This window comes from Cornus florida, unplaced genomic scaffold, assembly GCF_030987335.1.
Source record: "Cornus florida cultivar Cherokee Brave unplaced genomic scaffold, ASM3098733v1 CherokeeBrave_3.0.0_Hap2_Chr02, whole genome shotgun sequence".
NCBI classification, from domain to species: domain Eukaryota; kingdom Viridiplantae; phylum Streptophyta; class Magnoliopsida; order Cornales; family Cornaceae; genus Cornus; species Cornus florida.
Window position 1 is genome coordinate 65,587,629 of NW_026775572.1, and position 27,821 is coordinate 65,615,449.

General features: G+C 38.8%; 1 protein-coding gene across 4 annotated transcripts in view; it reads right to left on the bottom strand.

Moving 5' to 3' along the window:
• The window catches only part of LOC132295184 (uncharacterized), a 28,053-nt gene extending 2,559 nt beyond the window's left edge, over positions 1 to 25,494 (bottom strand). For 2 of the 4 annotated variants that reach the window (XM_059793344.1, XM_059793342.1), the window contains exons 1-7: positions 25,176 to 25,494; positions 24,247 to 25,053; positions 17,817 to 17,923; positions 17,646 to 17,722; positions 5,888 to 5,960; positions 4,559 to 4,649; positions 4,429 to 4,479 (exon numbers count right to left, since the gene is read on the bottom strand). In XM_059793344.1, the coding sequence (XP_059649327.1) occupies positions 4,429 to 4,479; positions 4,559 to 4,649; positions 5,888 to 5,960; positions 17,646 to 17,722; positions 17,817 to 17,923; positions 24,247 to 25,053; positions 25,176 to 25,256 (1,287 nt within the window). In that variant the 5' untranslated portion in view covers positions 25,257 to 25,494. The remainder of the gene's footprint in view (positions 1 to 4,428; positions 4,480 to 4,558; positions 4,650 to 5,887; positions 5,961 to 17,645; positions 17,723 to 17,816; positions 17,924 to 24,246; positions 25,054 to 25,175) is intronic. The other 2 variants (XM_059793343.1, XM_059793345.1) reach the window with 2 other exon arrangements.
• Positions 25,495 to 27,821: the final 2,327 nt, after the last annotated feature.

Sequence of the window (27,821 nt, forward strand, 5' to 3'; positions counted from 1 at the left end):
GAGCTTTGGAGTCTCCCCTCAAAGCCTTCACAGGACAGATTTATGTACAATTTTTATAATATAGTAGACATAAAAGCAATCAATCTGTAAAGCACAAGTTGATCAATAATATATTTACTTTGAATGGGTCCATTGCTTCTCATTTTAGATTTTTTCTCCATAAATCTTAAAAAATTATGGGCAGGATTTCTTCTTCAACGTGCAAAAATTAGAGGAGATATGATATCAGGGTGATTATGCTACCTGCACATACCAACCTATACAAGGGGCTGCTTTCTTTCTTCCGAGTTGGTCAGCATACAGCCCCTTGTATAATTAAGCATTCCACACCACAACCTTAGTTACCCACCTGACAACCGAGCGAAGCGCTTTCTTGTCTTACTTAGCGACGCTGTCTGAGTTACAGGCATTTCCCGTTGACTTACTGGATTGGTGACTCTACATACTGACCAGAGTGAGTGTTCTCTCCTCTCTCTATACCAACCCTAGAACTCCTGACCTAAGGGTTGATCACACAAATCAACTCCTAAGCCAAAAAGACCAGAAGAGCACCAGAATCTACAGTTGTACATCATAGGCTAACCGTAGGAGAATTTCATGTGGGATGGGCGGCTACTACTTCTTTTGGCAATTTCAGGCCCCTACTTCTTCCTTAACAAGGTTAGGAGCCATGCAAGAATGAAGCTATGCGCCAATGAGCAATTAAGACACGCACAAGGTGCCATGCCCAGGGCATTCAAGATCAAAGTTTGCAGCTCTCCATGAAATCCCTATATTTCCAAAGCGAAGCGATCTTGTTCCAATAATGAAGAAGGTTTTGATTTGGCACATCTGTCTTTATAATTCCCCATGACTTCATTCCATTTTCTATTGGTAACGGTCAATTGACAAATGTAGGTTTCTGTCAATTCCAACCAAATTGATTGCTTGGTTTAATGACCTATGGGGAAGTTATGTTTCCTTGTGCAGGGGTTCTTGTGCTTCTCTTCATTTGCTCCCAATAATGACTACAAAGGCATACATAGAAGGCAGATGAGAGCGCTCGATGAACAATGATCGAAATTGAAGCATATTTTTTTATAAAGGCAGAATTAGACCAAAACATTTTTTGAAGCAGAATTCGCCAGCGCATCGGCGTTGTACAAGTGGTAGGGGGACCCAAAGCCCCTTCCTAAATAGGAAGACACATAGTATCAAAAGATATCCAGTGATGTTTTCTTTTGTCTTCATCACCACCCCACCAAAAGTTAGCTAACATTTTTTCAACTAGTCAAGAACTCCCTTTGGAGCTGGAATCCCTGCAAGAAGGTGTATAGGCATCGAGGAGAGAACATGTTTAAGCAAAATAAGCCACCCTCCACTGGACAACAATGCTTTTATCTTCTACTGCCTTTTTTTTATATTCTATCCAGAGATTTGATTTTCGATTGCCTTTAAATAGAGGTAGTCCCAGGGAAAAATCTTAGGAATCAACGCAAGGAAAGTAGCAATGATGGAAGGAGGGATCGTACCTTCACTGAAGAAATAAGTGATCTGCTAGAAGAGATCTTATTTTATGTAATCCCAACAAGATTTAAAAAGAACCGGAAAGCAATCAGGCTTTAAATGATAGGGGAGGCCTCTATTTTGGGTTAGTGTGCGCCGACATGCTAAAAATCACCTTTTGAACTTTTTCCATATTAGGAGGATTTGTAAGCATCTTATTATCTTACCTCCGATGGTATCAAGGATCTCATCTTCAAGCACCAAACCTTGAGAAGAAAGTAATGTCTGAATGAAACTTATAGTTTCCTGCCATATAATTAATCTGGCTTATCAAAAAGGTTGGTTCAGTCTATTGTTATTCCAGACTGGAAATAGAACAAAAAAATCTTCACCTTGACTAGTCTGTGGCTCTCTTGAGAGCCATAAGTATGAACCCCAATAGCAAGGCCTGTTGCACATTTATGAGAAATCCCACTCCAGTAACCTGGGCATGGAATTTTACCTCCTCCTTCCCAGTCCTCCTTCCCTTGGCTGCTTTTCTTTGGTGATAATGGTGGTTACTGCAGCTCTTAGGGCTTCTGTATTTGGCCTGCGCTACCCTCCTAGCTAGCAAGCAAAGCAAACAAAGCAAGAGATGGAAAGAAGGTTGCTAGAGCATTCTGCAATCACTCTTTGAAGATAATTGGACATTTTTACATTCATGCGGCTCAATTGGAAAATGGTGAGAGTTAGCAATCTACCTTGGTCCTGCTATGCTCACTCATCCCTACATGGGATTGAGCAAACTCGTGATGCATGGTTTTGATTAGAAAAAGAATGGCAAGAAATCATGACTTGAGAAAATAAGCCCTCTAAAGAACCTCGAGAGAACCTGAAACCAATAACACCCACAAATAATAAAATTCGACAAAAACCGTGTACTTCTTGCAAGGCTTGCCAGGCTTCTTCATGTGACAGACATCGAAAAAGTAGTCCATTGAAGATTGCCAATACAGGGATTTTTTTGACTCTGATGGGTTTCACAGCCAACCACTTAATAAACATGTTCCTGAATAGACGGAATAGAGCTTCAATGACCCCTAGATGTAAAGGGGTTCCTGAACCCTTCTAAGCAATTAGAAGAGCGCAGAATATGACATCCCTCAAATAAAGGATTCGGGATTGATTGTGGAACCGAGCAGAAAGAACCCAGGGGAGGGGGCAGGAAGATATGCTAGGAGTAGTCTATCTGGAGTAAGTTATTCGACTAGATCAATGTATGTATGAACCCTAAAATAAATCCAACATGTCTAGTCTAGAAAAAAGACAGATTTGATAGGTTGTCTTTTTAGTAGGAAAGGCGGTCACAGGCAGAAATGCCCTGCCAAAGAATAGTTCAAGCTAGGACAATCTGAAAGTGAGCATGCTATGGAAGTTTGGAACTATTTGGATTGCCTTTTCAATATCAAATCCTTCCAAACGGCTTCCATTTAGTCCCAACAATTTAACAGGTCTCACAGAAAATCCCAAGCTGGACACTTCACGTCTATGCTTCCTATTTTTGCAGTTAGGAAACTTTGGAAGGAAGGCAATCAGAAGTTCCATGTTCATTCTGATGCATCACTCTATGCTGGATGTATGTTGGCGCACGAAGGGCCACTTAAATCACTCCATCTACTTTGCAAGTAGATGACTTTCCGCTTGAGAACTATACAACCACTGAGCCTTCTTTATCATGATTCTACCCACACCTAAGACCCAAGATCAAGCACTAGAGTTGCTCATAGCAACGTACCAAAAAGAAGAATGCGAGTGTTTGTTGTTTCGTTTGGGTCAGTCCACTCAGATCGTGAGAGGTTCGGCTACCATAGCATGTTAGGTAGTTTTCTTGTTGCCTATTCCCTCAGGTTGTGAGAGATTGTTTCTCCCAATGTGCTCACTGTGCTGTGACTATAGTAACTCAACTCAACAAAGCCTTTGTCCCAACTACTTGGAGTCGGCCACATGAATCCTATTTTTCCATTCTGCACTATTTAAGATCATAACCTCAGTCAACCATATGTTAACATGTCTTCCTTACTAACTCTACCCGCGTTAACTTTGATCTTCCCCTTCTCCTAGTATTACCCTCTATGTGGACTATGTCACTCTTCCTAATTGGCACACTTTGTGTTCTTCTCTGTACACGTTGAAACCATCTTAATCGATTTTCTCTCATCTCCAATTCATGCTACTTCAACCATTTCATGAATGTGATCATTTCTAATTTTTTCTTGTCTTGCCAAACATCCATCACAATATTTGCATTTTTGCCACTCACTTTATGCATATGTTGTTTCTTAACTGTCCAACATTCTGTTCCATAAGGCATAGCTAGTCTAATAGCTGTTTTATAGAACTTCCCTTTTAATCTTAACAGAATACGCTGATCACACAATATATTGAATGTACTCCTCCATTTAACCTATTTTGCCTTAATTCTATGATTAACATCATCTCCAATTTCTCTTTCATTATGAATAATTGAGCCTAAATAACAGAAACATTCACTTCTTTTTACCTCTTGATCCTCAATCTTCACTACCTACCTATTTGTACATTTAGATTTACTAAAATTACACTCCATATATTTTGTGACAGTTTAATACTAAAAGTAGAATACAAACATGGCCAGTCCGCTACACGAGGCTCCCACCACTACAGAGTCTAGCGAGGGTTAAATGTATGCAGTCTTACCTCCGCATGCAGAGAAAGCCTTACCTCCGCATGCAGAGAGGCAGTTTCCTATTTTGAACCCGTGGCCTCCAAGTCACAATGGAGCAACCTTACCATTGCACCAAGGCCCGCCCTCAATGTAAGAGACCATTCATTAAATAAATAGTGATAAACCAGATGATTTTTCTATTCAATTCCCATCTCTAGACACCAAATTCATGTTTGCAAATATAAAGTAGATCAGTGTACCTGGCGTCGTAACTTCGCACATCTCTCAATGACTTCAGATTCCATCAGCTTCTGCAGGAAGTAAAAAATGTTAGACTGATGCTAACTCCAAATAAGAATTGAAGACAGCACGCATCGCATATGATCAAACCTTCTCCTTGTTGACGCTTGATGGGTAATTCTTCCTGCGTTCTTCACGCCACTGTTGGATTTCTTGTTCGTTGTAGTTCAAAGGGAGAGATCTTCAAGTGAAGAAGGAAGGAGACAAAGAAGAGCACATAGAAACAAAATAGTAAAGATATTATATGTATGTGTAGGTATATATATATACTCAAAAATAAAAGAAGAAAAAAATAAAAAATGGAGCAAATATATTTGACTCATATTTGCCAATCAAATCAACATTAACTGAAATACAGTACTGTAGTAAATGAAAGAGTGGGTGCTATGAGGTTGTCATGCAACCATTAGCACTGTAAGACAACTTTTGTGCTTTTGATCTTTTTTTTTTGCAGATAGTATGTGGTTTGAATCTTGTAGAAACTAGTGCTTTTGCAGTAGTGAAGCCTGCTTAATGTTGAGGATATTGTTTATTTAAGCATCATGTTTTGATTAACTGTTCTTAGTGCACATACATTGATCGTGAAAGAGTTGACTAATTTTAGAAAATTGGATTTCATGAAGGCTTATCAGCCTGACAAAAGATGCTCAAAGGTCATCTCAATTCACTTCTAAACAACCAAATAAATTTTTTTTTTTGATAAGTAATTATAAATTAAAAAAGGCGTTCAATAGGGGAACGCGTCCCGTAGACATAAAAAAAAACCGGGGTTTAAGGCCCCAAAGAATCCAAAAAAGAAATTAAATCAACAAAAGAGGAACACAAACTTCTGTTCACATAACAAAAAAGAGAACGAATAATAAAAAGTTTCAGTGTCGCTATAAACGACTCCTTCCCTTCAAACATTCTACTATTTTGCTCCTTCCAGATGCACCACCAATTACAATGTGGTACAGATCTCCAAAGAAAGTAAACAAACAAATAATTTATATATATATAAAGTAAAAGATAGAAAGAAAGTAAAGAAAAAAGCTGTCCCAGTAGTCAATAGAAGTTACAAAAGTCCCGTTTTCCTGTAGACACGTGCAAATCTTATTACTTAAAATTTTAACATAAATGGTTACAAACTTCATTTCTTAATCTGTACAATTATTCTTTATCCTTTATATATATATATACATACATAAATATATATATGTGTATATATTATGGCAAGATGCTTCCAATGCATTTTTTAATTGAGACCAATCACTACAGATGGGCTCAATTTTTCTTTATCCTTGTCTTTTTCCCTGATTGAATATATGGAGGAACTTTATTTCCAGTTACTTTTTCCAAAGTTGTCTAACATTGAGCAAACAATGGGAATTACTTTTTACATGGAAAGGAAAATAAGTTATTGAGCCCAACAGAAATTACCTTCTCTGTTCCACCCGAGTTTGGTTGGAAGAATTAGCAACGCCAGATTTTCTTGCTCTGTCATTGTTATAACCTGTTATTTGGAAAAGCGAAAAAGAAGAAAAGTTTGAACACAATCAAACACCCTAAGTGTACTAGGAATAGAAAAGTTGAATAACATAATGGCTAAAGATACTGCAAGATATTGGTAGACCATTTGATAGACTTGTACTTAACTAACAGCAGACAAAATCCAAACATAAAAAAAATTGGACTTCAAAGCAAAAAATCAAGCCTTTTACATGATTTATCCAAGTCTCACAAAGCTCATTATGCATGAGTAGGCATAGTACACAACTGGTAAACCATGCATAAGCAACCAAAATATATACTCTAGAGTCTAGCCAAACAAATACATTCAGAATAGTCAATATTAGTTTTTAAGAAGATAGAAAATATTTTCACTCAGACAAGTAATAAACAAACTACTGAATTAGTTCACTGTATATTAGTGGACATGCCAAAAAATATGCAAGTCAAACACCACCTTAGGTGCCAACACCTATCTGCAGATCAATATAGGCCATCATGTATTACCTACTATTCCAAACTAAAGAGCCACTAAAGTTGAATTGAACATATCAGACTACATCTCTGGTTCCAGAACAGACTCAAAAAGCACCACCCTGATTTCTGATTGTTGATGATGAAGTTAACATCAAAAACAAATACCCTATCCTTAAAGACCAAAGCAGAACAAATTTCGTAGAATCACTAGTTTAATTATGAACACAAAAGTTCTGTTAGGAAAACGAGTCATTTCCATTTGGAAGAGTAAGTGTGCATTGGCAATTTCCATTAACAAATTATGGTTGTAATGTTTGGGTCATTTTATGTATTTGAGCAGTCAGTTGATTTATTGGTCAAGATGATTCTCGATGATGTGTTGAAAAACAATTTAGTTAGTTTGACGAAACTCCCATAATATCGCATGGAGATTGCCTGGTAACTACATTCAACTGTCTTTAATCAACTTGATCACATATTAGGGAAGGAAAGATGCACTTGAGTGCACCACTTGAAAAGATTTGGTTAAATAAGTTCAAACAACTCATGAATGACACAAGATAGACTTGTATAGAGTACTAAAGTGATTTTTATGTGTCCTAACAGGCTCCTGATGTATGAGAACACCTTATAACCCAGAAAATACGAAAAGAGACCCAATCTAAACCTCATCAGCAGCTGATAATTGACCTCTCCAGGTAAGGGTAGGTCCCCCTTGATGGAAGATCAATCCCTCCTAGAGAGGACTGAACTTCAAGGTCAGGGATCAGCCCTCTGAAGAGAAGCAATCCTTGAACGAGTTTTTGAAAATTGCTTTTTAGTTTTGATAGTGTTTGGGACTCCTAAACTCAATACAAGGCTTTGGCTCTTCAATTTGATATGAGGCTAATATACAGGAGAAATATAGTAGATTATCTTTTGAGATTCAGTCATCTTTGAGATTCAGCTGACTAGTTATTTTAGGGAGTATGGTCTGGAGGGGGGGCAATTCCTGTTAACGGGTCGTATTTGTGCCTTGTCAAAATAAAAGTATTCTGCTATATGCCTAAACTCGAAAAAGACCCATTTATTAACGGGTTAGACACGCTAGACATGGGCATGACCCGTTTATTAAGCAGGTAACATGACCTTACCCGTTTAACCTGTTTAATAAATGGGTCGTACAACCTGTGACACAAGACGACCCATTTAACAATCTATTTACCATTTTTTCTTAAATATAAAATGCAGGTATAAACTAAAAATAAGAGCATTGAATTAAAAAATATAGAACGACGAATTTTTTCATTTTATTTCAATAAATCAGGCAATTAACCAAGTACCATACTAATTTAAATATGAAAAAAGTCACGGTCAATTCAGATTAACCTGACATGATTAACTAAACAGATTGAGCTCTCAAACTCGAACATGACACGATTAATTAAACGGATTAATCGAGTTGACACGATAATAACATGAACATGACAAGGTCATCCATAACCCACTAATTTCATTTTTGGGTTCGAATCGTGTTATTGTCAAATTTTACAATGCCTAACGGTCTGGATTGGCAAGGTAATGTTGTAATCCTTCTTTAGTTAGTGCATTGGTTTGTAGTACACTCAGTCCTTTGGTTTTTCACTGCTGGGGTATTCCACGTAAAAGTTGGTGGTGTCCACAAGTCTTTACTGCTTTACTTTTACTATTAGTTTGATTGATTGATTGCTTGGTTGTATGTGTATATTGGTTAGATAAATCATAAAATCAATCAACTGGCAAAAGATTTCTGTACGAATTCACCCTCCCACTTTAGGTCTATCTAATCTATGATTGCATAATCTCCCAAACAAGTTTTACTTGGTGCTGTGCAACTTTCAAGTTACTTTATTTCAGCTTTAGCAATCTACTGAAAAGCTTTTAAGCGGAGTTGCAAGAAATTGATGAACAAAATTCTAAGTAAAGTTATAAGAAATTTAATGAACGATTTTCACACATTTCCAAGCATTTTTTTTTTTTTTTTGATAAGTACACATTTCCAAGCATTTACAATACCCTAACCTGTTTTTCTTTATAAACACTAATTTTGTGTTGGGATCGAGCTGTGTTGACTGGTCGTGTCAAATTTTACAACCCCTAATGGTTTAGATTGATCGCGTAATGTTGTACTCTTTCTTCAATGAGTGCATTGGATGCATTGGTTGGTAATGGACTAAGTCCTATGGTTTTTCCGTGCTGGAGTATTCCATTTCAAGCTGGTGTCTACAAGTCTTTACTGCTTTATTTTTGCTATTAGTTTGATTGATTGATTAGTTGTATGTTTATATTAGTTAATAGAAAGAAAATCAACTGGCAAAAGATTTCAGTACCTAGTCACCCTCCCCCACTTTAAGTCTATCTAATCTATGATTGCACAATCTTCCAAACTTTTACTTGGTGCCGTGCAACTTTCAAGTTCCTTTATTTCAGCTTTACCAATCTACTGAAAATATTCTAAGCAAAGTTACAGGAAATTACTTAAGGACAAAAAAACGAAAGAAAAAGTTACAAGAAATCAATGAACAAGATTCTAAGCAAAATTATAAGAGATTGATAAACATTTTTCACACAATTTTCAGCATTTACAACACCCGAACCTGTTCTTATTTATAAACACTCTACTAATGCAATCCTTTAACATGAGTGACAAATAAAATTACTCTTTTAATTTGACATTAAATGACAAGTAGAAGGTATTTTCACGACATGAAATTTGCTCTATATGCTGCAAATCCTGAACCTCAAAAAATACTGATACTTCAATATTTATATACAAATCAGGACCAAAATTCTCATCTCGAACAAAAACCCATTCTTCTTGAAGTTCATGAAATCAAAACTACAACCTGATTTGACAAGGAACGAATCACGATGTCATTGTTCTTCGTTGAAATCAGAAAGATTAGTTTTAATAGTTCATTCAAGTTTGATCCCCAGTAGATTAAATATCACACATATTCTAAAATTCCAACTTATCCCATATACAAAAGAAGCATTTGATGGGGAGAAAACTCCTATTCTGGTCTTGAGATATTCTATTTTGAGTTCTTTATTTTTTAGGTCAAAGGGTAAAATTGTAAATCCTTGGGGAAGTTGATTGATTTTGTTAATAGCTTGAGAGTCTATAATTACATGGTTGGACTTATCAAAAAAAATTATTACATGGTTGGTCAGTATAGTGCCTTTTGTATACCTTTGGGCGTGCTCCCCTTTTGAGTGCTTTTAATGAAACCTTGCAGATCAAGAAAAAAAAAAGGAAAAAGAAAAAAAAAAAGTTCTTGATCTGTATGGTAGGAAACAAATAAAAAAATGGATGGAAGGGAGACGTGAAAGGAAGGAAGAGGCATCCCTAGAGAAAGAAAGGTGACCACCCCCCTCTTATTTTTGGTTGAGTAGAAGGGAATGAAAGGGGTGATCTTATCACTTTACAAATTACCACTATACCTATAAAATATATAAATTAATACTTTACATGGGGATAATAATGTTTTCTCAATCTATTTCAACAGATCCCTTATTTTTCTCTCCCCTATTCCTTGGAAAGAAGCAAAATGGTGGCCCCAAATGGCTGCCTCATCCATCCTCCCATGCTTCACCTCTTCCCTTCTCCCCTCTACCAAATAATGGAAGCTTGCTCCATCCCTCCTCTCTTCGCTCTCTCCTCCTCCTTCCTTCCTACCAAACGTAGGCTTAGCCTCAAGTACTAAACCAAAATATATAAACTATCCCATTAAGGAGGATTTCAAAAAAAATTGCCACGACAAATGGCGCACTTGTATGCAGAAGTTTGCTTGGCCTCACCCAGCTTCTTATAAACTGATTTTGACATTTAAAAAGGTGAAACAATAATAAACTACCACCGAGATATGCATCAACCTCCCCCACAGAGTCAACAACCCAAGCTCGCTTTCGCTATTCCTCCAAAATTTCATAGCCAAAGAGTATTATTTTTTAAGAAGAGATTGATGGAATAGTTTTTCACATACTTTGAGTTGGTTTAACCAAGGTTATCTAGGTGTATTCAGCAATAATACTCAAAACGTTTCTATAGCCTTCCTTGAGGAAATTTGACCTATGAGTTATGTTAGTGTTAGCATTTATGATACCACGATTTATGGTATAACTTACCGTAATAGCCGAGATATGATAGGCCCAAATCATGGGATGTGATTTACCATATTATCTGTGAGATATGATAGCCACTAATCATGTATTTGACTTTATTTACGCATATGTCTAGGCATAGAATATGCAATGATTTGATTTTGTTTCCTTTCTTGTAATATGAGCATGTGCTCATTTATCTATAAATACTAAAACTGTGAATGGGTAATTCATCTCATTCAAGCCTTTACGCAATTCTCTCTTTTCTCTTCTTTTTATATTTCTACTTGGTATCAGAGCCAACACCTTTCCACACCTTTCAGCAGCCTTGCTACTTGTGCGACAGCTACCTTAGGCTGTTTGTGACATCGTGTGACGTTGCCTTACATGTTTTTCTGTGTTGCTGTTTTGTGATCGAAAACAGGTATTTTAAAGTTTTACAATTTCTTTTTCACTCTTCTAGGGTTGGGTAAATTGGGATAGTTGGTTTCCAATACCTAGAAGAGCTTGGGTAAAAGAAAAATTAGTTTACAAAGAGGTTCCGAATATTAAGGAGGAGGTTGTCTGGCTATATGTAAGCGGGCAGCGCTCCTTAAAAAAGGTATGTATTTGGATTTTTTGGGAATGGTCTAAGGAGACATTGTTTATGGTCTAAGGAGACCCTTTGATTTATTAACAGAATTTGTGGTGTTTTTGGAGTTCTTTTTATTGTCTAGTGACAGATTATGGCAGATTCAGGGTCCTCGACTGTTAATTCTCTTGGCTCACGTTCTGTGGGTGGTGGTGCCATTTTTCCCACCAACTCATCAGAAAATCCAGGACTTCAAATCACCACAGTGAAGTTGGATGATTCCAACTATTTGATTTGGGCACAGTCTGCCAAGATGTTCATTGGTGGCAAAGGCAAGATTGGCTATATTACTGGTTCTGAGAAAGAACCAGCTGAGTCAGAGAAGGCATATCCACATTGGTTTGCAGATAACGCTATGGTTATGTCTTGGCTAGTCAATTCGATGCAACCAAACATAGTTGTTGGCTATATGTTTATGAAGACTGCTAAGCAGATTTGGGATTCAGTTCAACGCACTTATTCTCAGAGGCAAAATAATGCACGAATTTTCCAGCTGGGGCGAGATATCACCAAGATTTCTCAGGGTGACTTAACAGTTTCAGGTTACATCGCCAAGCTTCGTGCTATTTGGGAGGAGATGTCATATTATGATTCCTTCCACTCTTGGAAGGATCCAGATGATGCAGTTTTATATGCAGGAATTGTGGAGAAGAATCGAGTGTTTCAGTTTCTTGCCGGGTTGAACGACGAGTTTGAGTATGCTCGTGTTCATTTATTGGGCTTATCTTCATTCCCTACTCTTGAGGATGCATATTCCTATGTGTTGTCAGATGAGAGCCGCCGGACTCATCCATTAGGTGTTGCTTCTGTTGATCGTTCTGCTATGGCAGTTCGGATTCCCAACCTTTCAGAAACTTCACCATCCCAGTCAGTTTAGAGCACTACCACCGGTCCTCCTCTGGGACGACAACGTGGACGGTGTGACCATTGCGGAAAAATTGGTCACATCAAATCTCGTTGTTATGCTCTACATGGACGTCCACCGCAATAAAAACAACAGCCTCGATCCTCTGCACATTCTGTTACACAACCCGTCTCGTTGTCAACTCCTAACAACCCTGCCTCTACATCTTCTGCCACAGTTACCTTGACTCAAGCTGATTTGGACAAGTTCAAGCAATTCTTCAACCAAATGGAGGCATCATCTCAACCAACCTCCACTTATGCCCACTCAGGTACTATTGCATCTGCACATAGCGTATTTACATCTTCAACACCATGGATCATTGATTCTAGTGTTTCAAACAATATGACTGGTATGTCCTCACTCTTCCAATCTTATAGTATCTGCTCTGGCCAACGCAAGGTCCACCTTGCGGATGGCTCTCCATCTTCCATTGCTGGGAAGGGTCACATATCAGTTACTCCTTCATTAACTTTGTCAAATACACTTCATGTTCCAAAGTTGACTACAAATCTTATTTTTGTTAGTAACGTTACCAAACAATTAAATTGTAGTGTAACGTTCTTTCCCTCTCATTGTATTTTTCAGGATCTGGTGTCGAAACGGACGATTGGCAGTGGGCGTGAAGTGGACGGTTTATACCTGTTGGATGCTCCTTTGTCACCGCAAGCACATTAAGCTTCATTTTCTAATATTGTTTCATCTAATAAAGCCCAGCTTATGCGTTGGCACATGCGTTTAGGACATATTTCTTTTGGTTATTTGAAACATTTATTTCCTTCCTTATTTTGTAACGTGGCAGTGTCAGATTTATCCTATGAAACATGTCATATAGCTAAACATGTTCGTTCCAATTATCCTGCTAGTAGTAATAAATCTGCTTTAACACCCTTTGATCTTGTTCATTCAGATGTGTGGGGTCCTTGCCCAGTTACTTCTAGTCTTGGATTTCGATATTTCGTGTTGTTCATTGATGATCATAGTCGTGTTACTTGGGTTTATCTTATGAAAACCAAAAATGAGGTATACACCATTTTTAAAAATTTTATGACAATGGTTCAGACTCAATTTGGTCGTACCATTAAAAAATTCCGATTTGACCAGGGTACAGAGTACACTTATGGGGAGGTACAACGGTTATGTACAGAATTTGGGATTGCGCATCAGCTGGCTAATGTTAAAACTCCTCAACAGAATGGTCGTTCTGAGAGAAAGAATCGCCACATCCTTGACTTAGCCAGAGCAATCTGCATTGGCATGAATGTTCCCCAGTCATTTTGGGGAGATGCAGTTCTTACCACTATTTACATCATTAATAGGACTCCTTCTAGGATTCTTAACTTTGCAGCCCCACTCTCAATCTTACATCCCAATTCATCTCTATTTTTGATTCCTCCACGAGTCTTCGGGTGTGTGTGCTTTGTTCAGCAGTTAGGGCAAACTCGTACAAAGCTTGACCCCAAGGCTTTGAAATGTGTGTGTTTTTGGGCTATTCTCACTCTCAAAAAGGTTATAGGTGTTACCATCCTCCCAGTCGTCGGCGGTTTCTATCCATGGATGTTTCTTTCTTTGAGCATACACCATACTATAGTGGTTCAATTGGTTCTCAGAGTGAATGGTTCCCATTGAATATAATGGATGATCACCTTCTTCCGTCTTCAACTCCTCTACCATTACCTGTTTCTTCTTCTATAATTCCTCCTCGTGATACCCCTCCAGCAGGGGGAATTGTTCCTTTTTCACAGGTTTATAATCGGAGACAACAGGTACAAGCTTCTACTCCCACGATCGACTGCCCTGTTCCTTCGGCACCAACTCCACCTTCTCAAGCTATTGTTTCGCTTGATGATCGGCCCATTGCTCTTCGAAAGGATAAACGTTCTTGTACTTACCCTATTTCTAATTTTGTTTCTGATTATGCTCTCTCACCCTCCTATCAGAGTTTTCTTGTTTTTGTTGCCTCGGTTCCTGTTCCTTCCAGTGTTGAAGATGCGCTAGCACAACCTCAATGGCGTGATGTTATGACAGAAGAACTACAAGCACTTGAGAAAAATCAGACTTGGAACATGGTTCCGCTTCCTATTGGACGAAAGGCTGTGGGTTGTCGTTGGGTGTTTACAGTTAAGCATAATCCAGATGGGTCAGTTGCTCGTTACAAGGCCCGATTGGTTGCCAAGGGTTATGCTCAGACTTATGGCATAGATTATCAAGAGACTTTTGCCCCTGTTGCCAAGATGAATACCATCCGTGTATTATTTTCCGTTGCTGCAATTCGATCTTGGCCTCTATTTCAGTTAGATGTCAAGAATGCCTTTCTTAATGGTGATTTGCAGGAGGAGGTGTACATGGTTCCTCCTCCGGACTTTCGTTCTTCTGCTCATTCTGGTATGGTATGTCGTCTTCGTCGTTCTCTATATGGCCTCAAGCAGTCTCCTCAAGCTTGGTCTGATCGCTCTGGCACTGCTATGCTCAAGTTTGGTTTCCATCAAAGTGCAGCTGATCATACCTTGTTTTTACGTCATTCAGGCGGTAAGACAGTTGCTCTCATTGTGTATGTCGATGATATTATTATTACCGGTGATGATACTATCAGAATTAATGAGGTTAAAAGCTATCTTGGCCGTCAGTTTGAGATTAAGGATCTTGGTCCCCTACGATACTTCTTGGGCATTGAGGTGGCTCGCTCCAAGACTGGCATTTTCATCTCTCAACGCAAGTATGTTCTTGACTTGCTTTCTGCTTCTGGTCAGCTTGGCGCTTGTCCTGCTGATACTCCAATTGAGCAGAATCATCGGTTGGCTAATTCTGAGGGGGAGTTGTTGTCAGATATTGGTCAGTATCAACGACTTGTGGGGAAGCTCATCTATTTATCCATGACTCGACCTGACATTGCTTATGCCGTGAGTGTCGTGAGTCAATTCATGCACTCTCCTCGTGCCCCACACCTTGATGCAGCTATTCGGATTCTTCGCTACTTAAAAGGGTGTCCAGGCCGTGGTATTTTGTTTGCTAATCATGGTCACTTACGTGTTGAGGCTTGGACAGGTGCTGATTATGCAGGATCAATTTTAGATAGGAGGTCTACTTCAGGTTATTGTACCACTATTGGTGGTAACTTGGTTACTTGGCGCAGTAAGAAGCAGGATGTTGTCTCTCGATCTAGTGCAGAGGCAGAGTATAGGGCTATGGCTCTTGGGGTAGGTGAGTTGCTTTGGCTGAAAACCTTGATGACAGACTTGTGCCTTCCAGTGTCGCTTTCATTCTCACTCTACTGCGACAACAAGTCTACTATTAGCATAGCAGCAAATCCCGTTCAGCATGACAGGACTAAGCATATAGAGGTGGACCATCACTTCATTCGAGAGAAGATCATCTCTGGTCAAATTTGCACTCTATTTGTCACAAGCTCTCAGCAGCTTGCAGACATTCTTACAAAGGGCGTCAGCAAGATTGTGTTTGAGAATGCATTGTCCAAGTTGGGCATTTCAGATATCCACGCACCAACTTGAGGGGGAGTGTTAGCATTTATGATACCACGATTTATGGCATAACTTACCATAATAGCCGAGATATGATAGGCCCAAATCATGGGATGTGATTTACCATATTATCTGTGAGATATGATAGCCACTAATCATGTATTTGACTTTATTTACGCATATGTCTAGGCATAGAATATGCAATGATTTGATTTTGTTTCCTTTCTTGTAATATGAGCATGTGCTCATTTTTCTATAAATACTAGAGCTGTGAATGGGCAATTCATCTCATTCAAGCCTTTAGACAATTCTCTCTTTTCTCTTCTTTTTATATTTCTACTGTTAGGGATGTCTCAAATTCTTTTTTTTTTGATAAGTAAGAATTTATTAAAAGTGCTCAAAAGGGGAGCGAAGCCCAAAGAAAACAAAAAGGGCCAAAAGGCGCCTTAGACCTTCAGAGAGGCCAAGAAAACAATGATTTCCTCCATGGATCTATAATCTCTCCCTGAAACCCAACAAAAAAGAGTAGAAATAACAGAGAACTTAAGCATAGAAATAGGCTTCTTTTTCCCGTCAAAATATCTCCTATTTCTCTCGAGCCAAATACACCACCAGATACAAAGCAGCGTAGCCCTCCAAGCATCCTTAACACCAACCCCAACAGAGACGCCTCTCCAAGCTTCAATCAACCCTCTAGAGGAATAGGGCATGTCTTAAATTCTTATTGGGTTGGGTTTTGAATTATAATGGTTTGAGAGTGTTTTGTTAAGACTTGGGCACAAAGTAATTGTACTTGAGCCCCAAGTAAACTGTATTCCTTACCCAACAAGGATTTGTATTACTTGTTCACCAAACTAAGGCTATAAAACTCCCTATAAATAAAGAGGGAGTTGCATGGAGAAGGTAGAGAAGAAAAGAGAATGAAGGAGTGAGTGACAAGAGGAGAGTGGGTGTGTGCAAAAAGGCACCAAGGGTAGAGAGATGCAGCTTCATAGAAATTGGTGAGTGTGTGGGGGTAGAGATGATGAGAGAGTGGGTAGAACACGGATGGTGAGGAGTGGTAGACCGTTAAAGGCTTGAGTATCCAACACCATACCTTGTGTAGAGAATGTGTGTACATGATTAGGTGTTCAAAGTCTCTACTGGTGTAATTTTTCACGAGGCGGTAAGGGAGTGGGCATACTTTACAGTTGTATATTCTCTTCTTGATTCATTATAGTGAAATTTTCTTCTCTCTGTGGACGTAGGCCGAGTTTGGCCGAACCACGTAAAATATTGTGTTTTTATGTGCGATTGTTTGTATCTTGCTTCTGCTGTGACAAATGAAGGTGTTTAATTCCCAACAAGTTATTTCCTTTTCCACAAGAACATGTAAAGCATATTTTACGTTTCGCTAGTTCACTCACATACTTTTGACTGGAAGTTGGCAAAGGATAGTTGTTGTTCCACATATATATATACATACATTTTTTGTTATAAGTAATATTTCATTAAAAGCACTCAAAAGGGGAGCATGCCTAAGGAAACTCATACAAGACACAATAAACTGCAATCACCAAAGAAACCCCTATACGCTCAAGCTATCCACAAAGACTACAAGATCCTCCAAAGATTTACAATCTCTCCCATTAACTCAACAAAAACGAGAACAAAGAATGGATAATTTTAACACCCAAATAGAAGATTCCTCCCTATCACATGCATATATACACACAACAAATTACCACTGCTATTCTATTACCTTATCTCTTTGCTTTGTACAACTTATCTAAAATACTAAACTAGCTTAAATATTTCATCACGTATTTAATTATATCTTTTATTGTACATTATCTATTACTTCTTTAAAAAAAGAATAATAATCTTAATTATACAATAAACCAGCTTTTACTGTTTATTACATTTCTAAAAAAAGTTGACCAAACACAACATATAACATGTTTCTAAACTTGGAAACCAACAAACATGCACAAGCATGGACAAAAATTAACACATTGTTACTGATAAATCATTTAGGAAAACCATAAACTCTAAAGTCAGTAAAGCTATACAAAACACGCTATAAGAACACCTGACCTTTTGCCCCATGTTCTTTTTGAAACCCGAACTTCCCCTTTGCATTTTGCCTATGATGAAACTGGGTCTTTGAAATTCTTCAGAAATTTGAATTCGGTGCAAATTACAATTTATTGGTCCAAACTTTTGCACAATATAAAAAGAGAATAATAAGAACCAAAATAGGTATACCTGCTGTGCGTTACATCTCTTTCCGGATTCCTTTTCCAATTCTGCTTTTGAGAATCATTCCGGTTCGAATTTAAATTAATAATACCACCATCTTTGCCCAAATTGCCCTGATAACGTTGATGATAGTCAAATTAACCAAGTACTCAAACACATCCAAATAAAGACGACACAATTATGACATTGGTTTTTGGCATAAATACTTGAAAAGAGATACAAAAATGAGCAAAAAAATTTTTTTTGACAGAATTCCCATAAATTAGGTACATATATAATATATTATTGTTTTTGATCAATTAGCAGATCTCAGCGATCTCTAAAAGAAAAAAGAAAAAAAGACATGTGAATTTGGAATAATCATAGGTCATGGATGTTTCTAACTCGGTTTGACTCTAGTTTGGCTTGTCCACCAAGCCTGCTTCTGTATCAAATCATAGTAAAAAAATATATACTATAAAATATATATAATAACAAAAGGAGGGGTTGACAAACTAGGAAATTTGACCTGATAAAGTAATTGTGCTTGAAGAGTCAACTACAAATTTTAACTCGTAAACAATAAACCAGTATTTACAAGAATGTTTGACTCCAATACTTCTAAAACGAAGAACATAGAAAATCATCTCTCTTTCGGGCCCAAGATAAGGCACTTGTCTTTTCTTCACTCTTTGGCCCACTTTCTTAGTGGATGCCAAAGAATCTTATACTACATGGACTTGGATATATGTATCGAGTGCTAGTGTGTATCTAAATCTCAAACCTCCCAGATTCCAAAACTTAGAATACATGACCTCAATTGAAATATGTCCAAAACTTGGATATGGGTACGTGGACACATTTTGCACATTTCATACAAAATATGTTATATAGTAGTGTAATACTTTATGCTATTATTGTTTAAAAATATACTCAATTATAGTTTAAATTAAATGGAATATGACGAAAAAGTGCGACATATTATACTATTATTCTTTCGAAGAACCGTCCAACTTTTAAGAAATTCGCCTCAGATTGCCAGTTCAATCAGCTACCCAACTATCACATAATTGGTTGTGTCCCTCAGAACAGGTTCCCTACTCAATATAAGAGGACAAACTTATAAGGAAAACTTCAGAAGGGTTGACTCCTCTACCTGCGGCATGATAAATCTTCTCTCTTTACCTCTCTCTCTCTCTCTCTCTCTGTGTATATGTATATCAAGTATATATCTGTCTTCCATAGCTTCTACCAAAGCACTACTATAAAAGAACAGACTTAGGGCCTTAATCTAATTTGGGAACACTTTGAAAGGGATGTCTCCTCTGCCTACCAGATGACCACCCTCAAATCCTCTCTTTCTCTACACACACACACACACACACGCATATCCTCTCAAATCCCCTCTTATATAGCTTCTTTCATTCTGATGGGTTCAAAATTTCATAATACATGCCTGTGAGATAAAAGCAAAATGTTCATGCGGGCACCAAGGGATGCCATATAACCACAAACTGCATAAAAGAAAGCACTACACACTATTCAAAAACTCAACAAAGTCCTCTACAAATGTACATAAGCACCCTTTCACCCAAAAAAATAAGGAATTAAAAACAGAATACTTTAGCACCCAAATTGGTGCTTCCACACCCTCAAAGGATCACCAGTTCTCGTCCTCCATAAACCCCACCAAAAACAGAATGGACTTACCCTCCAAAATTCTCGAGCTTGTCTTCCCACTATACATCCCCTCCAAGACTCAAGGGCTTCCGTAGAATTAGTCAGTAACACTAATGCATACCGAAAATAATCAAGAACATAGACCAAACGTCACTCGTTATTGGCCAATGCAATAAGAAATTTTTTGCTGTCTCCTCATCTCTCTTGCACATACAGCACCAAATAACCAATATGCCGCCTCGTCTTCAAATTGTCCATGTTCAGAATCCTTTTCAATGCTGCTGTCCACCCCTCCACACCGCTTCCCATGGAAATACAGCCTCAGGATCTCCCTGAAGTATTTAACCACAAATCCTACATTCCTAGCTCCCATCCAGCACCACATCATTACCCTCCATATCCATAGGCTGCTGATAAATCAAACCAAAGAACGCTACTTATCAAAAAAAATCAAACCAAAGAATGCTATAATCTCTTCCAGTTCCCAGTCCCAAATCCATCTGGCAAACTGAACGTCCCATCTCACCGCACTGTTATCAAGTTTATAACAATCCGCCACCGTATGCTATGTTTGTCTACAGCAAGCCTGAATAGTCTAGCGAAAAAATGAGCATGAGGTCAACCATCACACCAGGCATCCAACCAAAATATAATGAATCTCCCACTATGTACCTTGAACCAAATGTGTTTAGAGAATTAATCCCAGCGTTTAATGATTTTTCAGAGACCCACTCTGGCCGAGCCATGAACCTCCTTAGGACACCAACCACCCTGCTCCTCTCCAACTTTATACTCAATAATCCTCCTCCACAGTTTATCTTTCTCCAAACCATAATTCCACAGCCACTTCTCCAACGAGGCTTGATTAAACAACTTGAGTCTCTGGACTCCCAAGCCTCCTATTCACTTAAGCTTACACACCTTGTGCCAAAATATGAAATTTTCTGCAACTTCTCGATTCTTTTCACCACAGAATCTGAAACAAAGATAGATAACATGTAGGGAGATTCGATAGAGTTCTCTTCATAAGGGTAAGCCGGCTACCCCTTGAAAGATATTGCTTCTTCCACCCGAGAAGCCTTGTCTCAAATTTCTCAACCACTTAATCAGTACACACCTCAAGAATCTCAACAGATACACAGGCGCGTTACAGAATATAATAGTACTGGCTGCAAATATAAAATGAGTCACTTCAAATAGAGTCCTACAACTCTCCCCCACCTCAAACCCCTGGATGTGACCAAGAGTTGCAGCCCTCCTCATCATTCTACTAAATGCCTCCATCAACATGATAATCAACTAGGGAAACAACGGATCTCCAAGTCAGCCCTCGAGCGCTACTGAAGAACCCTGTCGGAGATCCATTCACCAAGACTGAATACTTCACCATTGAAATACAGAAATAGGTCCATCATCTCCAGTCTCCACCTCTCTCCAAAGCCCATCCTCACGATAATGTAGATCAAGAAGTCCCAGTTAACATTGGTCATAAGCCCTCTCAATATCCAACTTGACACTATTCCCGGGACTCTGCTGCGCAATCTGGAATCAATGCATTTACTGGCAATCAACACTGCATGTAATATCTTACGCACACAAAAGGCATTTTGTAATTCTGAGATCATGCCATCAATGACCCTCCTAAGCCTCAAGGCAAGAACTTTGGCAATGATCTTGTAGACACCACCCACAAACTGATAGACCTAAAGTCCTTGGCTCCATCTTGGTTTTTCGTGATCAGGACTATGAAAGAAGCATTCATACTTTTCTCAAACTGGCAATGCTGAAGGAAATAGCATAACGTCTCCATCACCTCCTTTCTAACCGCCTCCCAATTTTGTTGGAAAAAGGTTGTAGTAAATTTGTCTAATCCTGGCACTTTATCACCATTGCAGCTCCGAAACACCATTTCCAATTCTCCAACTATAAACGGTCTTTCCATCCACTCCCTATCCTCGCCCAGAATGACAGCGAACTCCAGGCAATCCAGCTGAGGTCTTAAGGGACATATCTCTATATAAAGTTGCTAGCGGAAAGAAACCAAGCTCCTCTGAATATCCTTTTCCTTTGTCAAGTCTTCGCCATCAATACGAATCCTCCCAATACGGTTGGTTGCCCCTTCTATGCATATATGCTAATCAGTGGAAGAATTGTGTATTTCGATCCCCATCCTTAAGCCACAAGGTTCAAGATTCCCAAACAAGTCACCCTAAACGACTACACGTCTAGCTTAAAAGTTGCATCCCCTCATCTTCTATTTCCATCCAACAAAAACAAATAGCTTCTGTATAGGATGGCAATCAAAACTACAACAGCAAATTGAGCAAGAATGAAACTATTAAACTGCTGCCTACCTTCCAAGCCTTAGGTGCCTAATCTTTGATTTGTACAAGATTCCCCATTTCATGATCAAATTTCCCCACCAAGCAGCATTACAAAGCATCTCTTCCTTGCCAAATATGATGCTCATCCACCGCGAAATCAAACCCCTTTTTGAGTTTCTCACCTCACTACTACACTTCGAGAAATGCTAGAGACTTTTACAACCTCAGCATATGAGCGATGATCGAAACCTAGCTGTCTCTCTCCCAAGAATTACCCTAAACCAATTCAAGCCTAAATTTATCCCTAACCCCTAATATTACCTTCTCAATCATTTTTTTTTTTATAAGTAAAAATATATTAGAAAGACGTTCAAAAGGGGAACGCGTCCCTAATACACAAAAACAAAAGAGCAAAAGCCAAACCTATGGACTAACAGAGTCCAATAGAACAAAAAAGTCATCGATCAAGGAGCAAGTGCTGCCTCTGACATAGCAGAAAAGAGAGCGTAGGATAAAAGACTTAAGGTTTGCAAAAGACGATTCCTTCCCTTCAAAATTTCTGCTATTTCTCTCTCTCCAAATACACCACCAAACACAATGTGGGGCGACCCTCCAAAAATCACGAGCATGACCAGAAATAGGGCATCTTCTCCAAGCATTAATGAATTGGAAAGAGTGCTTAAGCATTACCCACTGAACGCCAAAAATACTAAATATGAGATTCCAGCAATCAGATGCAACAGGACAATGCATAAGAAGATGGTCCACGGACTCATCATCAGTTTTACAAAGACAGCACCAATTAACAATGGTATTACCTCTCTTACACAGATTATCCAATGTTAAAATTTTTCCCCAAGTAACAGTCCAAACAAAGAAGGCAACTCTAAGAGGAGCTTTAGAGCGCCAAATACACTTCCAAGGGAAATCATATCCAATAAAATTAGACAAACACAAGAACATGGATCGAACTTCAAATCTACCATGAAGAGAGGGAGTCCACAAAATATCATCACAACCTCTGCCAACATCTTTCTGTCTATACAACAGGTCCAAGAAGACGCAAACTTCAGCTATCTCCTAATCCTGAAAGGAACGCCTAAAACGCACATCCCACGTAACTCCACTGTTATCAAGATGATAACAATCAATTACATAAGCATGCTTATTCTCGGCAATGCTAAAGAGACGAGGAAAAGAAAGAGACAACAACTGATCACCACACCATAAGTCTTCCCAAAATCTAACATACATACCATTTATAACCTTGAACCGAATATGGGTGGAAAACACATCCCAACCTTTCCGAATGAACTTCCAAACGCCAACGCCCCCGGTAATAGAAACAGGACGAGAGGACCAACCTCCACTCTCTTCCCCAAAACGACACAAGATAACTTTTCTCCATTGTCGACGACGTTCTTTACCGAATCTCCATAACCACTTCCCCAATAAAGCTCTATTGAAAGGGACTAACTTCCGGATACCTAAACTGCCAAACTTCAATGGTTTACAAACCTGCTCTCAACTAACAAGATGATACTTAAACTCCTCTCCTTTTCCACCCCAAAGAAAATCTCTCTGAATTTTTTCAATTCTTACAAAAAATTCCTATGCTTCTAGAATTATTTATACACTCTTTTCTCCACAAAAGTATCTTGGAATTGAAAAACTTTTGTACTTCAAGTAAAAAAAAATTCATCAACATGGTGAGTTTGCATGACAAGTCTTTTTTTTATAAGAGTTGTCATAACATGCTTGTTCATCCCTCTATTTGATAGAATAAAGATTTTGTATTCAGTAATAGTCATCTATAATTGGCTTCAGCAGTTTCCAATATTGCTAATTTATTACATCGCTTTTAATTTAATTTTGTGTTTTGATTAGTTTGTTCAATGAATAATATATGGATATTTTGTTGAACTTTTGGTTACAAAGTTCTGGTAATTAATTGGTTTGGTAATTTTGTGGTAGGAACATGATAAAAATATAATCTAAAATATTATTGGAATTTTTCCAAATTTTGAATTTATTAAATTAATATAGGTACTGATAATATATAAATTATGCAACATTACAGTTTGTGTAAAGTTGACCCAACCGTTTAAACTTGACTCTTGTCCTCGTCTTTTTTCCGGCTGATGGGTATTTCAGGTTTAAGAACATTGATATCAAGGAACTAAGTCGCATCTTTTAAGCAGTTAATATATGGTTTCATATGAAGATGGTGGGCATGCCCACTACTTTAGTGAGTTGATAAATCAGTTCAAATGCTTTCGGCTAGTATTGAGAATAACCACCAAGCATTAGCTAGAGCATTATCTGTTCCACCTTCACTAAAAGAAGGTTTAGAATTCAAGTCCCAGTTGGGACAAAGTGTGTGGATGTGTCTTACTTACCTTAATTAAAATAAACAAAAGATAGTGAGACAAGAAGAAGGCAACACCAAGTACCTGTGAATTCATGAAAACATTAGGACGGAAGTTCTGCTGGACTTGTTGCGATTGAGCAGACCCAAAAGCAATTGGCAAAGATGAGTTCCCTCTTAATTGCTGAGTAGTAGTAGGTGTATGTTTCAATCCATTAACATCCATTGTTGGTAAAACAAAATTATGCTGATTTTGGTCACCGGCCTGCATAGCTCCATTCGTATGCACCATACCGAACTGGGGATTAGCCATAAAGTTAGGATTTTGAGGACCCATAGCATGAGAAACATTGTTTGGGGGCAGAGGATTACAAGGAACAACTTGAGCATAGTGTGACATCTGCGGTTGGACAAACTGGTAAACATTTTGCATTGGATTCTGCATGTAAATTTGACCACTTTGCAGACTGGCATTTTGGTTAAAATATTGAGGCATGTTCATAGGATTAATACCAAATATTTGGCCAGGTGGTTGAGAGGGATTAATTCCATTCATACTCTGTACAGAATTCATACCCTGTACTGATGTAGTGATGCAATTCAACTTTTGATGACTGAAACCACCCGAGCACTGAGCCGGGTGACCCGGGTGAGAAATAACGCCACCGGGAGAACCCAAAAGGGACAAACCATTTTGCAGAGGAAAAGGATGATTGGGGGCATTGATAAAAGAAGATGAAGGTGCCAAATTCGACCTATTGGGCATTGGTATAGTGCCATTGCTCAAATGGGTATTAGAATTATTGAAAAGAATTGCAGTTTGAGGATTGATTGTACCCGTTTGAGACTGAATTTGCATGGGATTGGGCCAACTTGGATTCGGCATAACCTGCTAATTTTAACATATCAAATAAGATGATAATTAGAGAAATGCGAAATAACTTTAGAAAGAACAATACATATAGAGAGAGAGAATGGAAAGAAAACGCCGGAGAGAGAGAGTGTGTGTGTTACCTGTTGGGCGACTGAAGCACTGGTTCTATCAATTTGGACTTGGTTGGTATTGTAAGGGAGCGAACTGAAGGCAGGAAGCATACTTTGATACGTAGTAATATATAATCTAAAGGAATAGAACCAAAGACTTCAATGTGTGTGTGACTATGGATGTTGAGAGGAACATTGTTAGCAAGTCTGAGTAGTTTTTTTTTTTTTTAACGAGTGAGTAAGGTTTTAAGGGAGTTGTCTGTTAACGTAAAGAAAGGAAGGTAGGGTTGTAGAATTGGCAAGTACTTCACCTTCTTTTGTTTAACGCGGATTATTATTATTTATTGGGTTGTGCAAAAAAAACACCCTCCTTTACACAAAATGTGCAATTACCTCCGGTGCTCAAAAATTTCCTTCTATTTTTCAATGTGTGCAAATAAGGACAAAACAACAATTTGGGAGTAATTGAACATTAAAATGACTAAAATACCTTTATAGTATAATATTTATATATATAATAGCTTTATCCCTTATTTTATAATAACTTTTTAATCCTGAAATTACCAAAAGACCCATTTTTCTCCCTTCCTACACGCGCACGCCATTTCTCTCCACCCACCATAGCCACCTCCTCTCTCTCCATCCGTCGGTCCCCACCAAAAGACCCATTTATCAGGTTAGATTAGGGTTCGTAAGCTTCAAATCAAAAATGGGAAATTGGAATTAGGTCGTTGTTGAGATGGATCTTGGTGCTCTACTCAACGATGTTGCCTTTAAATTCATTGTAATAGCTTTAACTAACAAAAAAATGAGAAATTGGATGAGTTAGGTTACATGTGTATAGTTTTATACATATATATATATATATATATATATATATATATATATATACACTTGAATATTGGGTTAAATTTTATGTTGGGTTAATCATTTATATATGTGATTATGCAGGATTCCGCGACAACCCGAAACGATGTTGTACCTGAAAAAGGAAGAGAAAGGTAATCGAGGGGTATCGGTGTGGTACCGGCTTAAAAGCTAACATATGGTAAGTGTCATCTTCAGGCATGTGAGAGACTTCCACTTGGTAACATGGCGACGCCGCTGGAAGCTAATATGTTGCGATGCCACTGGAAGCTGGTTTGTGGTGGCACGCTGGAAGCTGACATGTGGCGATGTCGGAAGCTGACACATGGCAACGTCAGAAGCTGACACTTGGCATGTGAGAGACTTCCACTTGGCAACATGGCGACGCCGCTGGAAGCTGATATGTTGCGACGCCGCTAGAAGCAGATTTGTGGATATGTGGCGACGCTGGAAGCTGACACATGGCAATGCTGGAAGCTGACATTTGGCATGTGAGAGACTTCCACTTGGCAACATGGCACGCCATTGGAAGCTTATATATGGTGACACTGGAAGCTGACACATGGCAACGCTCGAAGTTGACACTTGGCATGTAAGAGACTTTCACTCGGCAACATAGTGACACCGCTGGAAGCTGATTTGTGGCAGCGACACTGGAAACTAACATGTGGCAATGCTGGAAGCTGACACATGGCAACGCCGGAAGTTGACACTTCGCATGTAAGAGACTTCCACTTGGTAGCATGGTGACGCTGCTGGAAATTGATTTGTGGCGATACGCTGGAAGTTGATTTATGGCGACACGCTGGAAGCTGATATGTGGCGACGCTGGAGGCTAACACATGGCAATGCACTTGGCATATGAGAGACTTCCACTTGGCAACATGGCGACGCCACTGGAAGTTGATTTGTGGCGGTGATGCTGGAAGCTGACATGTGGCGATGCTGGAAATTGACTCATGGCAACGCCGGAAGCTGGCACTTGGCATGTGTGAGACTTCCACTTGGCAACATGGCGACGCCACTGGAAGCTGATATGTTGCGACGTCGCTGGAAGCTGATTTGTGGCGACACACTGGAAGTTGACATATGGCAACGCCGGAAGCTGACACTTAGTATGTGAGAGACTTCCATTTGGTAACATGACGACGCCGCTGGAAGCTGATATGTTGCGACGCCACTAAAAGTTGATATGTGGCGATGCCACTGGAAACTAATTTGTGGTAGTGACGCTAGAAGCTGACATTTGGCATGTGAGAGACTTTCACTTGGCAATATGGCACGCCGCTGGAAAGCTAATATGTGGCGACGCTGGAAGCTGACACATGGCAATGCTGGAAGCTGACACTTGGCATATGAGAACATGGCACGCCGCTGGAAGTTGATATGTTGCGACGTCACTAGAAGCTGATATGTGGCAACGCCAGAAGCTGACATATGGCATGTGGGAGACTGCCATTGGTGAGTTGAAAGGTAGAAGTTGTCGTCCTTGTTTTTTTCAAGCTGTCACACTCAACCCGCCTTATATAGTTGGGGTATCCTATTATCAATCTTTTATACTGTAGGGATACCTATTTGGCCTTTTTAATACGAGTTATCTATGGAAATCCCTTTTAATACGGGGATGAGAATTACGGGATTCATTCAGCCAGGGCTCTTATAATACAGGATATTTTAATGTTAATACCTTATAATACGGAGATGAGAATTGCAGGATTCATTAAGGTCGGACCCTTATAATACGGGACACTTTAATGTTAATCCTTTATAATACAGGGATGAGAATTGCGGGATTCATTCAGCTCGGAC